This window comes from Vespa velutina, chromosome 17 (genome assembly GCF_912470025.1).
Source record: "Vespa velutina chromosome 17, iVesVel2.1, whole genome shotgun sequence".
Lineage (NCBI taxonomy): Eukaryota > Metazoa > Arthropoda > Insecta > Hymenoptera > Vespidae > Vespa > Vespa velutina.
Window position 1 is genome coordinate 1,686,343 of NC_062204.1, and position 15,475 is coordinate 1,701,817.

General features: G+C 31.3%; 1 protein-coding gene across 4 annotated transcripts in view; it reads left to right on the forward strand.

Annotated features, from left to right (window-relative positions):
• The first annotated feature begins 365 nt into the window (after positions 1-365).
• Positions 366-15,475, forward strand: part of LOC124955246 (amyloid-beta-like protein) — a 19,173-nt gene continuing 4,063 nt past the window's right edge. For 2 of the 4 annotated variants that reach the window (XM_047509404.1, XM_047509407.1), the window contains exons 1-8: positions 526-677; positions 751-948; positions 9,206-9,259; positions 9,928-10,059; positions 12,089-12,215; positions 12,430-12,520; positions 12,678-12,808; positions 15,463-15,475. The exon at positions 15,463-15,475 is cut by the window's right edge and continues 207 nt beyond it. In XM_047509404.1, the coding sequence (XP_047365360.1) occupies positions 889-948; positions 9,206-9,259; positions 9,928-10,059; positions 12,089-12,215; positions 12,430-12,520; positions 12,678-12,808; positions 15,463-15,475 (608 nt within the window). In that variant the 5' untranslated portion in view covers positions 526-677; positions 751-888. The other 2 variants (XM_047509406.1, XM_047509405.1) reach the window with 2 other exon arrangements.

A 15,475-nucleotide genomic window follows, 5' to 3' on the forward strand; every position in this document is an offset into this window, starting at 1 on the left:
ATAGAAATTCTAATTCCAATTGATATTACATCTGAGTATATCGTCATTGACATATTAATTTTTTCTCTCTTGTCAAAGATTTTTTTTTTTGTATCCTTAACAAAATCATTTAATTTTTAATGTCTACATATATATATATAAAAAAAAAAAAAAAAAAACATTCGAAAAATTACAAATGCGCGAAGTGTATATATAAAGAAGGAAAGGTTTAGCGGGAAAATTGGCGCTCCTTCGAGAAGCGTTTAAATCACCAGCTTTCCCGCCACGTTATCGACTGGTCAAGGGGCGCATGTGAAAAGCGGGTACCGGCGCGGTCATCGAGCGGTGGCCATTGATTGGCTGAGCCGGTTCAGCGGCACCGCGCCGCGCTCTGACGCCATATTGGATTTCTAGTCGAGCGACCCACCCAACGACAGCGGCAGCAACGGCAACGGCGGCGGCAGCGGTGGTGGCGGCGGTGGCGGTGTTGGTGGTGGTGGAGGTGGTCGTGGCGACGGCAAAAGCAGCAGCAGCACCAAGGTAGCTAGCCAAGCAGTCGCGCATTAACACTATTGCCGTGTGCGCTTTCTCGTATACGGCGCCGGATTTTTGTAATATCGTTATTATTTTCCGGAACGTGGGGGACGAGAATATTTGAGAAACGGGGATTAGAATATTTTTACCTGAGATATAAACAGGTAGAAAGAGATAGAGAAAGAGAGAGAGAAAGAAAAAGAAAAGAAAATCAGTCTCTTCAATTTCCTTTCAAAGGTCGTCACACGTCCATCCATTCGTCGTGAAAGACGGGAGGAGATTCTAAAGCGACGTACCAGTGTCAGAGAAAGAGAGAAGAGAAAGAGAAGAAGAAGAAGAGAAAGAGAAACGAGGTAGAGGCTGGCAGGCAGGAAGATGAAGGGGATGATGCTGCCCGCGTTCTTGCTGGGCGTCCTCTTGGTCTCTCGCGTTCAGGTGAGTTTATGAATGCGTAAATAACCAATCGTCATGAGAGACACATTTTTTTTTGTCACTTCGAGAAAATGAGGGAATGAGAGAAAGCCGCAATGACGTTCCACGCGACGTATCCACCAAGAATGTACTTGTATATATATATATACATATATATATACATTACATATATATATACATATATATATGTACATACACATCGTATACATATATGTACATATGTATACAAGTGAGACGGAATATACAATGCTATAATACGTCAAAAATACAAATATTTTTTACATTTCGATTTAATCAAAGACTTCCTTCTACATTTGTTCAATGGTGTTACTCTTGGAAAGTCTTGCGGTTGTAGTTATTTTTGATGAGATACCAGTAATAACGATTCAAGAAACAAAAGCAAGAGGTCTTCCTATATATCACAAGAAAGGCTTCTTTCATCTTTCATTTATTATTTTTATATCTTCGTAAAAATTCACAATATGCGAAACTACGAAAAGTGTAATAATTTTTTTCTTTTCCTTTTTTTTTTTTTTTTTTTTTTTTTTCAAATCTTATCGACGACGAATCAACGCCTCCCTTACTTCACATATAAGCAAAGATTTATAATGAAGAATGCTGATTGGTTCGTAAAATTCGTCGACGATGGCCACTATCGATCGATTCGTTCTTCTTCCTCGTCATAGTACGATTTGATGTTTTTGGTTTGCCAAAATTTCCTGAAGAAATGTCGCATCACGATGAGAAAGGAAGTTTACTATGGCCGCCGTCAAACGGGAGCCGCTCTCTCCTCTCCCCCTCCCCCCTCTCTCTCTCTCTCCCTCCGATCGATGCACGCGCCGGTGCTCCGTGCTTTAATATGTTCGGAGTACTTTCCAAGTGAACCCGCACCCCCTCCTCTCTTCCTCCGCCTCCCTCTCCCCCTTCCTCGTAACGATCGTCGACTTCTCTTACTCTCTTTCTGTCTCTTACCAATTCTTTTCCTTTCCTTACACTTTTCTTATAATTTTATTCAAAGAAAAAAAAAAAAAATGTAACTTCAACGAGATTGATTTTGATTGGTCGCCACGTTATATCCATCTCGATGTAGTGATTGGTTCTTTAAAAAAAATGTTAGGTATAATGACATTAAAAAAGAAAAAAAGAAGATCGTTTTAATGTTCATTATTTCCATCGAATCCGACAGATTTGCCTTATGACTAAATGAAATTTGAATGGAATGATTTTCATTGATCGCCTCTTTATATATCCGTATCGATGCGGTTATTGCTTCTTTAATCCAAAAAAGGATGTTAGATATAATGACCCTTTTAAAAAATCGTTTTATTATTTCATTATTTTCATCGAATCCGACTGATTTTGTTATTTTTTTTATTTTTTTTTTTTTTTTTTTATTTTATAAAAAATGAAATGTCAACGAGATTGATTTTGATTAATCGGCAGGTTATTCGTATCGATGCAGTGAATGGTTCTTTGAAAAAAATGTTGGGTGTAATGGCGTTTTGAAAAAATCTTTCTGATTTTCTCATTTTCATCGAATCTGACAGAGATGCTTGATGAAAAAAGAAAATGTCAACGAGAGATCGATTTAAATTGGTCGCACTTATTCGTATCAATGCAATGATTCGTTCTTTGAAAAAAAAAATTGGGTGTAATGACATTTCGAAAAAAAAATCATTTAAATGTTTTTCATTTGCTTCGAGTCCAACAGATTTTTTTCATAAGAAAAGTGAAATATTAATGAGATTGATTTTCATTGGTTATCTCGTTATATCCGTATCGATTCGACGATTGATTCTTTGGGGGGTGGTGGAAGGAAAAAGAAAAAACGACCATTTTAATTTTCTCATTTCGTCGTATCTGGCAAAGAATAATCTTATATTATTCGTCAGCGAAAAATAATCGTCCCCGGTATTGTTTTTTATCAAAAAGGAAAGAACGCATTTCAAGTTACTTGAGAATCTTCTTTCTTTCGTCGTTTCGAATACTAAGAATCATTTTTCTTTTTCTTATTTCTTTTTCTTATTTCTTTTGAATGTACATACGACGATGAAATACGCAACTTTGCGGAGCCGACGTCTTTCCGCTTCTGCGTAAAACAATCTCTCTTTTATCTCTCATATACATATCATCTCTCTTTTTCATATGTCTTTTCTTCTTACTCACCCTCTTCTCTTTTCATCATTCAAAATTGTCCGAGTTTTGAGAGAAATCAACTTCCAGGTAGATTATTTGGGAACGGATGAATAGTGACAAAAGAAAAGATTCAGATAAATAGAAAGAAAGAGAGACGGGAAATGAGTGAAAGAAAAAAAAAAGAAAAATGAACGAGTTGGAGAGCGAGAGAGAGAGAGAGAGATAGAGAAAATAAAAATTAGTGAGAAAGAGAGAAAGAAAAATGAATGTGAGAGAGAAAGATGGAAAGAAATGGTTCGTGCTTTTGGAAATTTTTCACTCTTGAAGATTTGAGAATCATCGAAGAGAACTTAACTGGGTTCGAGTCTTAAAGACGATTAACGACGTCATTCATGTCGAGGCGGTATAAGCCGCATCAAAAAGTCGTCCTTCGTTTCTTTTTCATTGTTACTTTGTCAGCATTCTTTATGATACGAAAGATGAGAGAGAGAGAGAGAGAGAGAGAGAGAGAGAGAGAGAGAGAGAGCCGAACGGTGACGACGACGGTTATGGTCCAGTTGTTCGAAGGAGAAACGTCATATTCGCGTAGGTGTATATGAACTTTAATTTTTTTTCCATCGTTTCCAATGGTTTTGAAAATAATGTCAAAGAGGTGATATAATTGTATACAGTGTGTGTATGTGTGCATGTGGGTGGATGGATTGTTGTAATTGTGTGCGAGTAAATGTATTTAAAGATTCGATATATAACCTTTTAGGATGGACGACGATTAGGATTTCAATTAAGATGAAACTTTTTCAGATAAATGGAAAATAAAAATTGATTTTGGTTGGAAGTTAGTTCGATCAACATAAAAGTATTCTTTTTATTTTTTCTTTTTTTTTTTTTTTATTTTTTTTTTTTTTACTTTCTCCCTCTCTCTCTCTCTCTCTCTCTCTCTCTCTCTCCCTTTCTTTTTCTCTTTTTTCCCCCTCGAGTTTCTCGCGTGAATATCCTTTGAATTTGATTTTACTCCCTGGTAGTACTGGCCTCCTTCGTCAATTTTCATCTAACTCAATTACGATAAGTCGATTATAGGGTATTTCAAAGGGTAACTACGAACTTCCTCTTCACAATATTGCTTCGGGAATTTATTAATACATACCTTATGAGATATATATATATATATAGATGCTAAATGGAAAGTTCTAATATATCGAAAGGAGACTATCAATTATATATGTATATTAACACAAAATTTTTTTGCGGAAACGAATTTCGCTTTCCTCTTATTCTCTCTCTCTCTCTCTCTTTCTCTCGCTTTCGATAATTCGATTCTCAAACAAATTTAATCGTTCAATGTACTATCGATTCATTGCATGTCACGCACGAATAATGACGCATAGATACATCCTATATGCGTGCCTCAGTAGATGGCATACCGATTACGTTCTCGATGAGTCATATTCATTCTCACGTGCAATTCACTTGTTTTTTGGACTTCTCTCTTGGTATATATATTATATATATATATATATATATATATAAAGATATATAACTGGAAAAGAAAAAAAAAATATATATATATATATATATTTCTTTGACTAGGATGCATCGCGCATTCAATATTATATGGCTTACGTGTTACGTCACGGATTTTACTTTGCCTCGGGAAGTATAAATGTATCACTGCATATAGAGTGTATACAATGTATACAGTATATATATATATATATATATATATATATATATATATATATATATATAGTATGCTACAGCATGTGTACTATATATAGTATTTGTATACTACAGTATAGTATACTACAGTGTTAGTGGTCTATAGTAATAGTATATAATAGTATTATCATGCTACAATGTTAGTATACTATAGTATTAGCATACTACAGTACTAGTATACTACAATGTTAGTATTAATATACTAGCTTACAGTACTATCTTACTACAGTGTTAGTATACTACAATGTTAATATACTATAGTACTAGTTTACTATACAATATAGTATACAATGGTAGATATATACATATATCGTTTATACAGTGATACATTATATATATATATATATATATATATATATATATATATATATATATATAGCACACACACACACATATATATATAGAAAAGTACGATGCGGTAAAGATAAGGAAGCGTTTCCAAAAGAGGCTTTATACTTGATTGATTCTCAAGGCTTATATAGAACATTCGAAACCTTACAAACGTTATATTATGTATTCCTAACTTTCTAATCAAATCGAATATAGAGATAAAATAGATCTAACGTGAAAATGTTTCGCTTTTTATATTACTCTTGGATCGAATTTATCGACAAAAATATATAGACTAGAAAAGACAGAGATTGGATTCCGAGAACATTGATGATTTTGTTTAAATAGGATGTATTTAGCATTTCGATTGTCTTTCTCATAACACGTTGTTTAATTTAATCTCTTTTTAAGGAATGATCGAAATTAAAATAATATCAAGAAATACGGGAATATAACGTGGCAATGTTGGAACTAATGAAATTTTTAAAATGTCTCATGCTATTTTTACTTCAACATTCTCATACCTTAAATGTTACGCGAACACAGTAGTAAGAGCAGGAAAAGGAGTAATAATACGTACCAGTTATAGTAGTGTAGTAATATATTAGCACCATGATTACGCAAACTTATCGCGTACGATAGACGTCGAGAGCTTCTGTAATAAGTTTGATTCGCATGTGTAAATTGTAATATAGCTCTTAAATGTCATTGAATGTATTCATAATGTTATACGATAGATCGACAATCTTTTCTCATGAATAATATAAAATCATTTCATAGATTATAAAGAAAAATATATTATACGAAGTGTGGGTTACAAATATTTCGCTATTGTGTATCTTATAAATCACGATCATAATCTTGCCTGTGTAATTTTTTTTTTTTCTTATTTTTTTTTCTTAATTTTTTTTTTTTTTTACTGCGAACATTTTCGGTAAATGATCTTTGATCAACGTAACACGATATGCCAGATGCTTGCAAGAGAGGAGGTGACTCCGTTTAGAGAGATATCGAAGTAGAGTAATCGAATATTTTATATCATCAAGCGTCCTCTTCATTTTCTTTCTCTTTTTTTTTTTCGCCCCTTTTTTATAACCTCGACAAGTTATTTTCTTCAATAATTGAAGAGTCTTCGATATTTATCATTTTTCATTCGAGAGAAGAAGGATCGAAAAGCGATTAACCTCTTTTCTCTCTCTCTCTCTCTCTCTCTCTCTCTCTCTCTATCTATCTATCTATCTCTCTCTCTCTCTCTCTCTCTCTCTCTCTCTCTCTCTCTCTCTCTCTCTCTCTCTCTCTCTCTATCTCTTGCTCTCTTATAGAAGCTCGGAGCTCGCATTGCTCATATAAATCGCATTGTTCGGTCGAGCATGAAGCTCTCTCGGCGTCCATATGCCATCAAAATATAAACCTTACACGCAAGTTATTGGCTTGGACGTTATCGGTATGTATCGGGTATGCGATACGAGAAAGGAAAGGATCGAGAACTATGGTGGATATATAGTTTGAACGTTCAAATCCCAAGCATTCCAAGCACTCCTTCATTTTTCATTTTCTTTTCTTTTCTTTTTATTTTTTTTTTCTTTGTTTTTTTTTCTTTTTTTTTTTCTTTTTTTTTTCTTTTTTTTTTTTTTTAATCGTTCATTTATCGTTCCTATTAATAGTAACTATCTGACGATATCGTAATTCGACAAAAGATATATTCGTTAATTATATTATCAAACTTTATATATAGATTTTCAATATTAGATTTAAACTCGTCTAGAATCTCTTTTTGAGTTTTTCTTCTTTTTATTTTTCTTTTTTATCTTTTTTTATTTTTTTTTTTTTTTATTTTTTTTTTTATAAATATATACTCCACATATTTTTACCTTATTCGCGATCACTATTAACTAGCTACGCGCTAATATGATATTTTTCGGCTGTTTCTATGAATTTATTAACCTTGCAGAAACAGTGGTTAGCTTTTGCATGCTCGCCTTTCTCAAATATGTTTAAATAATTATTAGAAAAAAAAAGTACAGTATTGAGATCCCTAATTAATATATAATCATTGAAATAAATCGTATTTGTGATATAATACGTACGTATCTTTTTGCTCATGAATATTTAAGTGAAATTATATGTTAAGTGAAAATCCTAACATTTGTTTGCATAATATTTATTTCGTTTCGTAATAATTAATGTACCTTTTGTCCCTTCCCCTCCCTCTCCGAATATATTTAAGGAAGGAAACGACAATAAAATATTTTAGTCTAACGTTTCTAATACCTTTTCTCGAAACTCTTTCGAAAGAGTTACAATAGTCATAGACACTATGGTGTATCGATCTAGTGTTAAATGGCAGCAATTCACGGATTCCATTTTGAAATCACCTTGATTTCGAATCCTATGTTTAACGTCCATATTGGAGAACTTATCTAACGTTTGTAGGCGACATACTCACGAACATAATACATACTTCTTTGGAAATAAAAACAAAAGGAATAAAAAAGAATCAAATTTCAAATTTCCAAACGAATCGTTATTCTCCTACGAAATTTCGTACATAATAATCTAATACGTATAAAAATCAATGGTAATAATGATGATAGGAAAAACATACGTTTCTCGTAAAATGTGCAAGCGATTTATCGAGTTCCCTTTTTAAATAAAGATATATAGCATGCGCAGATGTGTCTGTGTGTGCATGTTTGTGGCGGCATAATTTATTAATAATAAACGAAAGCAGCATGTCTCTCGTGAAATATGTATGGTGACATGGCGAAATCAATAAAGAGGACTCCTATATTACGAAGTAATCCACACATAGTAGTAGTATATTCAGTTTCATTTTGTTTTCTGTTATATAGTATTAAATAACTGCGGTAACAAAAATGATAAGTTATATACATAAGGTATCTATATGAAACGTATATATATTTATATATATAATATATACATATATGAAAAGTACATATATATATATATATAAATATAAATGCTGTCACTATCGACCTGTTTTTCTAGAATGAAAAGCAACTATGACAATTGTAGACTTGGAATCTGAATCAATGCTGCTACATCCTATTACTTTCTAACACATACACGCTCGTATATGTTCTTCTTCATCTTCATTTCCTGCCTATGATTACGTATGTACTACGTGCATAACCTCACCTCAATCGCGAACGAAGATGGCGGCGTTAAACGAAAATCGAGGAATCTGAAGGAAGTAGCCGAAAATTTCATTCTTCATCGTGGCTATGAAAGCGTCTGTTTGAAGCTGCTTTAAGGTTGCGGTCAGATGCGCCATAAACGCATTAAGTTAAATCCACTTAGATGGGAATCTTATATAAAACATCGTATAATCGGCTTTTATAACGGGGCTGCCACCAATGATGTGCAGCTTGCAAATGGAAACTACATTCGATATATGGAACGATCGATTTATGATACATACATACATATATCAAAGATATTTTTGAATTGAACATTTATAAATCATTGATAACGTATAAAAAAGAAAATGTTATCGATCATTCCATGAAAGTATTAGCCATTTTTATTATTTTTATCCTCGACACCAATTTGTCGCTCAACGAGTATGATATTCTTTTATTATTTTCATGTTTTCGTTAATGTCAGAGACATCCTTTTTATTTTTTTTTTTTTTTTTTATTATTATTATTTTTGTGATAATATTAAAGTCAATCATTTTTTTTTCTGTTTTTATGCACGAAATTAATTTGTTACTTAACAAGTATAATATTTTCGTATTATTTTCATAATTTCAGGTGTCACCTATTTTTATTACCATTCTTGTACTCGACATTAATTTGTTGCTTGACAATTATGATATTTTTTATTATTTTCATAATTCCTTAAATGTCAGTTTTTTATTTTTTTTTTATTTTTTTTTTTATTTTTTATTTTTTTTATTTATTTTTTTTATTTTATTTATTTTTTTTTTTTGACACCAATTTGTTGACAATCAATTTGTTAACAAGTATAATATGTTTGACCATTGAGAATCTAATAATTTCTTTTGAGGGGCTAAAAAATGTAATAATAAAGTCATTTTCATTGATATTTACAGGCCGTATCGGAGAGGTTGGAATTGGCACCAGCTGGAGGAAGATCTGAACCGCAAGTGAGTTATTTATAAGCTTACTTTTAAGCCTCACCTAGGAAACAACACTTTGATTGTCAAGGTAGAGAAGAATTTCGATATTACCTATCGTTCCGTTAGAAAACGATTCTCTTCGCCTGATATCATTCACATTCGGGATTACAATTCGAGCGTGAAAAATCGATGGATTGACGTTATTTCTTGATTCGTTGGCTCGCGATGTATATAATAATCGATAATTTGGGTTAAATATTGTATACAAAAATATAACTACCTTATCTATTTTAAAGACAATCATCGATATTTAAGGTTCTTTCCAAATTTTCTTATACTTTCGTCTTATCCGATATTGTTAAACTTAAGAAATAAAATAAATAAAAATAATTAAAATAAGTTTTTTAATTTAAAAAGAACAATTATTTTTAATTAGAAAAAAAAAGAACAATTTTTAATAACAACTTTCCGTTCTTATTATTATTTTTTTTTTCTTCATAATAAAAAGATAATATTAACAGTGAGTTTTTGAATAGTCAAATTCGAAATTGAAAAACATTTTTCTTTATAGTAAGTTTTTAATTAAGAAAAAAGAAATATTCTTTCATTATAAAACACTTTTGTCATTGTGGTTGTTTTATCTTTCATTTTATCTGAGTAAATATCTCCAAGACAAATTTTCATTTTCTTTAAAGGTTGCAACGCTATGCGAAGTTGGCGAGGTTTACCTGGCACAACACATGGGCGAACAAGGTAGATGGGTGTCGTCGACCGATAAGAAGAGCTGTATGACGGACAAACTCGAGATTTTAGAATATTGTAAGAAGGTGAGAGATTCAGATCAATACGAAGAACCACATTTAAACATTCAATTTTTCATTCCACTTGAGAATGGCGTCTGTTGATATTACGATATTAATATTAAACGTTAACTTTATTTAACTTCGGAGATTAATTCATGATTTCATTAATTAACTCCGGAGATTAATTCGTAATAACTTTGGAATTTATATCAAGATAGATCAAATGCAAAATATAATCGAAAAATGAAGAAAAATTAAATCAAGCGAAGTTGACGAAATGTGACATAATTTTTACTTCTAAGATGAATTCAAAATGTTATTTCATTAAATCAACTTTAAAATCAATTAAAACAAAAAAAAAATAAATAAATATATACATAAATAAAATAAATTGAAAATCTTCAGCCTAGAAATAACAAAATAAATCAAATTACGATATGATTAATATAAAAGAAAAAATCCACATGAAAAGGTGTTTATTGAAATTTGAAAATCAATTTTAACGATTAACTTTGTCTAACTTCAAAATTAATTTAAAAATAGGAAAATCGAAAAATGTAATCTAGAAATCAAAAAAGTAAATCACAACACCAGATGGTGACTCGGAAAAAAAAGAAGAAGAAGTAGAAGTAGAAAAGAAAAGAAAAGAAAAGAAAAAAAAAAAAAGTAAGGTGGTAAAAGGAGATCGTTTAAATCAGCCAACACCGACGACACGTCATTATTCTCAGCAGAGTCTCGTAGCAGGCTCGTTGAAGCCTAGTGGGTACTTTCAATTCGGGAGTAGAAACGCTATAGAAACGTGCACGGCTTCCCAGCTTCTCTGGCTCGTTTGGGAAAGAGTAAAAGGCAGTAGAGTTGAAATAGAAGAGTATGCCTGCTACCTTCTCTTTCTTTCTCTTTCTCTCTCTCTCTCTCTTTCTTCCTTTCTCTCTCCCACCCTTACACACCTTGTCCATCTCTCTTGAAAGTTATTTGCAAGTATTTTCTCTCTCTCTCTCTTTCTCTCTCTCTCTTTTTCTCCCCCTTTTATTTCTTTCCAAAAAAGAAAAAGAAAAAGAGAGTAGAAACGAATATAGAGCAGGTATGTCGAACTCGAATACTTCACGAGCTAGCTAGCTAGTATCATGTTAGTAAGACTTAGGATAAAAAGAAAGAAAGAGAGAAAAAGAGAAAGAGAAAAAGGAGAAGAAAATACGAATAACACAATGACACCGACGTGTAAAATAAGTAACGATCGTCGAAAGAAAGACACAGACATGGTTGGTGATGTGGTAAAGATGATGGTGGTGGTGGTGGTGATAGTAGTAGTAGTGGTACTGCTGCTGCTGCTGCTGCTGCTGCTGTTGGTGGTTTACTGTTGTACGTGTTGTATGCACGCCTCTTTGCTCGTGGCAGCCTCATTTCACTCGTGATACAACCTCGATTCACCCACGCCCGTTCCTCTGACTTGCAACACACTAGACCGCAAGAGCGCTTGCGCTTCTAAAGAGCGCACGGTTTGGCATTCCACCTTCTACAAGCCAAATCGTTTTGCCCTATGGTTTAACTTTATCGTAATTGTAGTTTATATGAAAAAAATGATTAATGTATCATGTTTCTAATATGATACTTGAAGAGTTTCATTGGATTAATATTGGATGTTATTAGTATTTGTGGCTTAATCTGTATCTTTTTTCTTCTTTTTTTTTTGATTTTTAATATGAACTTAGGGCTGATTCCTTATGATAAATATTGAAAATTATTAATCTAATTTTTGGGTTTTGATATTAATAATACTTTTGAGATTTCATTGATTATTATGGGATATTTTGTAAGCTAATCACTTTATTTTTATTTATTTATTTATTTATTTATTCTTTGTTAATTTATGATGAATTCCAAGCTAATTGTTGATAAACATTGAATATTATTTTAATTTGTCTCGAGTTCTTATTTGAAGGATTTCAAAGAGAATAAATGATTAAGTGGTCTTGGCTTATGTATGTTAAGGATAGATAATGGAGATCATCCTGTTTGAATATTTATGACATTTAACTTAAACATAATTTTCTAGGCATATCCAAAGAGAGACATCACTAATATCGTCGAGTCGTCGCATTATGTCAGAGTCAGTGGATGGTGTAAACCTGGAAGAACCAAATGTAAATTGTCGAGATGGGTTAAGCCTTATAGATGTCTGGGTAAGTGTTGGAAAACTAACAATAACTAATAGTAATTAAATAATAGTAATTAAAAGTTAATCAATGGATTATAATTTTGTAGAAATTATTTAAAAAAAAATTATTGATTTTTATTCAAAGATCTTTCTATTTATTTATCTCAGTTATCTCCTTGATATTGATTAATTTCATATTGATCATTTTTATAAATATTATATATTATATAATTTCTCAGAGGGTCCCTTCCAAAGTGACGCACTTCTTGTACCAGAGGGATGTCTTTTCGATCATCTACATAATCAGACCAAATGTTGGGAATCACACAGGTGAATAATAATACTATTAATATTACACACACACACACACACTTACAATGTTTCTTCTTTATCTGTTATATCCTTATTACGTATATATATATTCTAAAGTCTTCTTTATAATATTCTTTTTCTTTTTTTTTCTTTTTTCTTTTTTTTTCTATTTTAGGTGGAATGCAACAGCCGCTGATACCTGCAGAGAACGTAATATGAATCTAAGGAGTTTTGCTATGTTACTACCATGCGGGATATCGCTCTTCTCTGGTGTCGAGTTCGTATGCTGTCCGAAACGCCTGAAAGGTACGTAACGTACGTAACATTCTAACATCATAATATCATTCTTTTCTCATTGTCATTGAAATAACGACTGAATTTATTCGATGACAATATCCCCATTACGTCATTATTCTCAACGTGAGAGATCATTTTTATACATTCATTAACGATTTTCCGTTTCATTCTGTAGATAGATAGTTATAATTCTTTGTTTTTTCTCTCTCTCACACATATACACATATACACACACATGATAATCAGACTCTAAAAATAATTAGCCTTTGTTAGAAAAGAATGTCCCCCTGTGATTCAAAGGAACAAACCTTTTTATACTTTTTTTTAATGGACACGCCTGTGGAAAATATCAAACAGTGAAGTGAGAAAAGAAAGAAGAAAGAGAAAGAAAGAAAGAAAGAAAGATAGAGGGAAAGAATGGAATTATAAAAAGCAGTCAAACGTGTAAGATTGAAAAGAGAAAATGCGTTAAATACACGCAGGATCATTCTCTTTCTACTTGACATTTTCAATCGTTTTCTTTTTCTTTCTTCTTTCATTTCCCTAATTTCTCTTTCTCTCTCTTTTAACACCCTTCCTTCATCCTTCCTTTGTCTTCTTTCACTTCTATGTATTACCTCTCATTCTGTCTCTCTCATCCTCTCCCCACTTACTCTCACTGATTACATATCGCACGCGCGCGCGCGCGTGCACGTGCACACAACCACTCTTTTCCACCCTTCCTTTGCCCTCCCACCACTATCGTCGTCGTATGCTCGCTCGAGTAATCAATAACGACCGCGCGTCATTCTCGACGACGACGACTACGCATCATGTTGCTATAGTTTCTCGTGTCGCAACGATATTTTCTTTTTCCTTTTTATTTTTATTTTTATTTGTATGTTTTTTTTTTTTTTATTTCTATTTTTATTTTTCTTTCCCTTTTTTTCTTTCTTCCCCTTTCCCTCCTTCCCCCATTTGTTTCGTGAAATAAATATATGTTGATTTTCTATTTATGAAAAATATATTTTCATTCTAAATTATCTCTCATTTTTTAATTAGTGTTTTTTGTTACTAAATTATTTCTGTGTATACATATGTATTTAAAGATATATATATATATATATATATATATATTTCTCTTTCTCTCAGTTGAATAAGAGTTCTATATTTCTTAATTATCTCTCAATTAAAAAAGAGTTTTAAATTTACATTTTATTCTTCGGGACAATCTCTTTCTTTTTTCTATTCATCTTGTGAAATAAATTTGTTTTTCAAATATATTTTCTAAAAATATTATTTTATTTATTAATTATCTCTCTAATTATTTTCTTATATCAATTTAGTTTATATTTTTTGTTTTATTTTTTTTTTCTTTTTTTCTTTTTTTTTTTCTTTTTTTTTTCTTTTTTTTTTGTTTTTTTTTTCTTTTTTCTCTTTTTTTTATTTTTATCTTTTTTTTAATGAAATTAATTCTTTATAACTCAATTTTTTTATTGCGTCCAACAAAAATGTATACAATTTGAAACTTGCATTACAAAATTTGTGTTAACTTTCCTATTATAAAAGGTGAAATTTAAACCAAAGTTATATTGATTATTACATTAGTATAATTATACTATATTATATATAACTTATATTAACTTTTGAGATATGTAGTAATTTTGATGCTTTTGCTATTAAAGATATGAAATAAAATTTTTTAAATGTAAACATAAATTTTTAAAATACAAATATATATTTGTTAAAATTACATTATTTTATTTACAAATTATTTTTCAATTGTTTTTTTTTTTTTTTTTTTTTTTTTTTTTTTTTTTTTTTTTTTTTAAGAATGAAATTAAGCGATCAATAATAAAAAAACAAAAGAATCAGACCATAATCATTTGTTCATTTGCAAGGTATTCTTATTATTAACAATTTATTTTAATCATCAGTTAAGTAAGAATTTTGCGTTTATATTTTGATATTCTTGGAACATTTTTTTTCTTTTTAAAGATTTCGAATAGTTTCAATATCTCGTGACTTAACCAAAAGTACACTTAAGAATACTGCCAGCCCATACACTTATTGCACGTGTCTGCCATGCGACCCAGATAAAAGAACAGCATCGTTGGTATAACCAGAAGAGAGAAGGCTTTTGTCTGGCTTTGCAGAAGTCGAGAGAAGTCAGCTCATCAGAGAGCATCTATTCTCGGAGAATAGAACATCTCGAGAACCTAGTTAGTCAAGATGCTAGCCCTCTCTAACGTAACAGGGAAAAATTAGAGCCTCTGGAATGGAAGAGCTATGTGCCTAAGATTGAGAAAGAAAGAAAGAAGGAAGAAAAGAAAGAGTAGCCAGAAGCAAACATTTCCTCTTTGTTGTTATTTATTTCCTAGATACTTTCTTTCTCTTTTTCTTCTTCTTCTTCTTCTTCTTTGTAACGAGCAACCTTTTGCAAACTATTCCATTTTTCTTTCTTTCACGTTGATTAACATAAATATTACGGGCATATTTGCATCGTTCTTTCTTTTTATCATTTTTATTTCAAATTAGAAATAACAACGAATATTGAAATGTTTCAAAATTTTGTTGAAACATTTCTTATTGTTTTCCTTTTGTATTTTATTTTATTTTATTCTAATATTTTTTATTATTTTTTTTATCCCATCATTCCAAACATATGTCTCATTTTATTACAGAAACTGTAAAAGT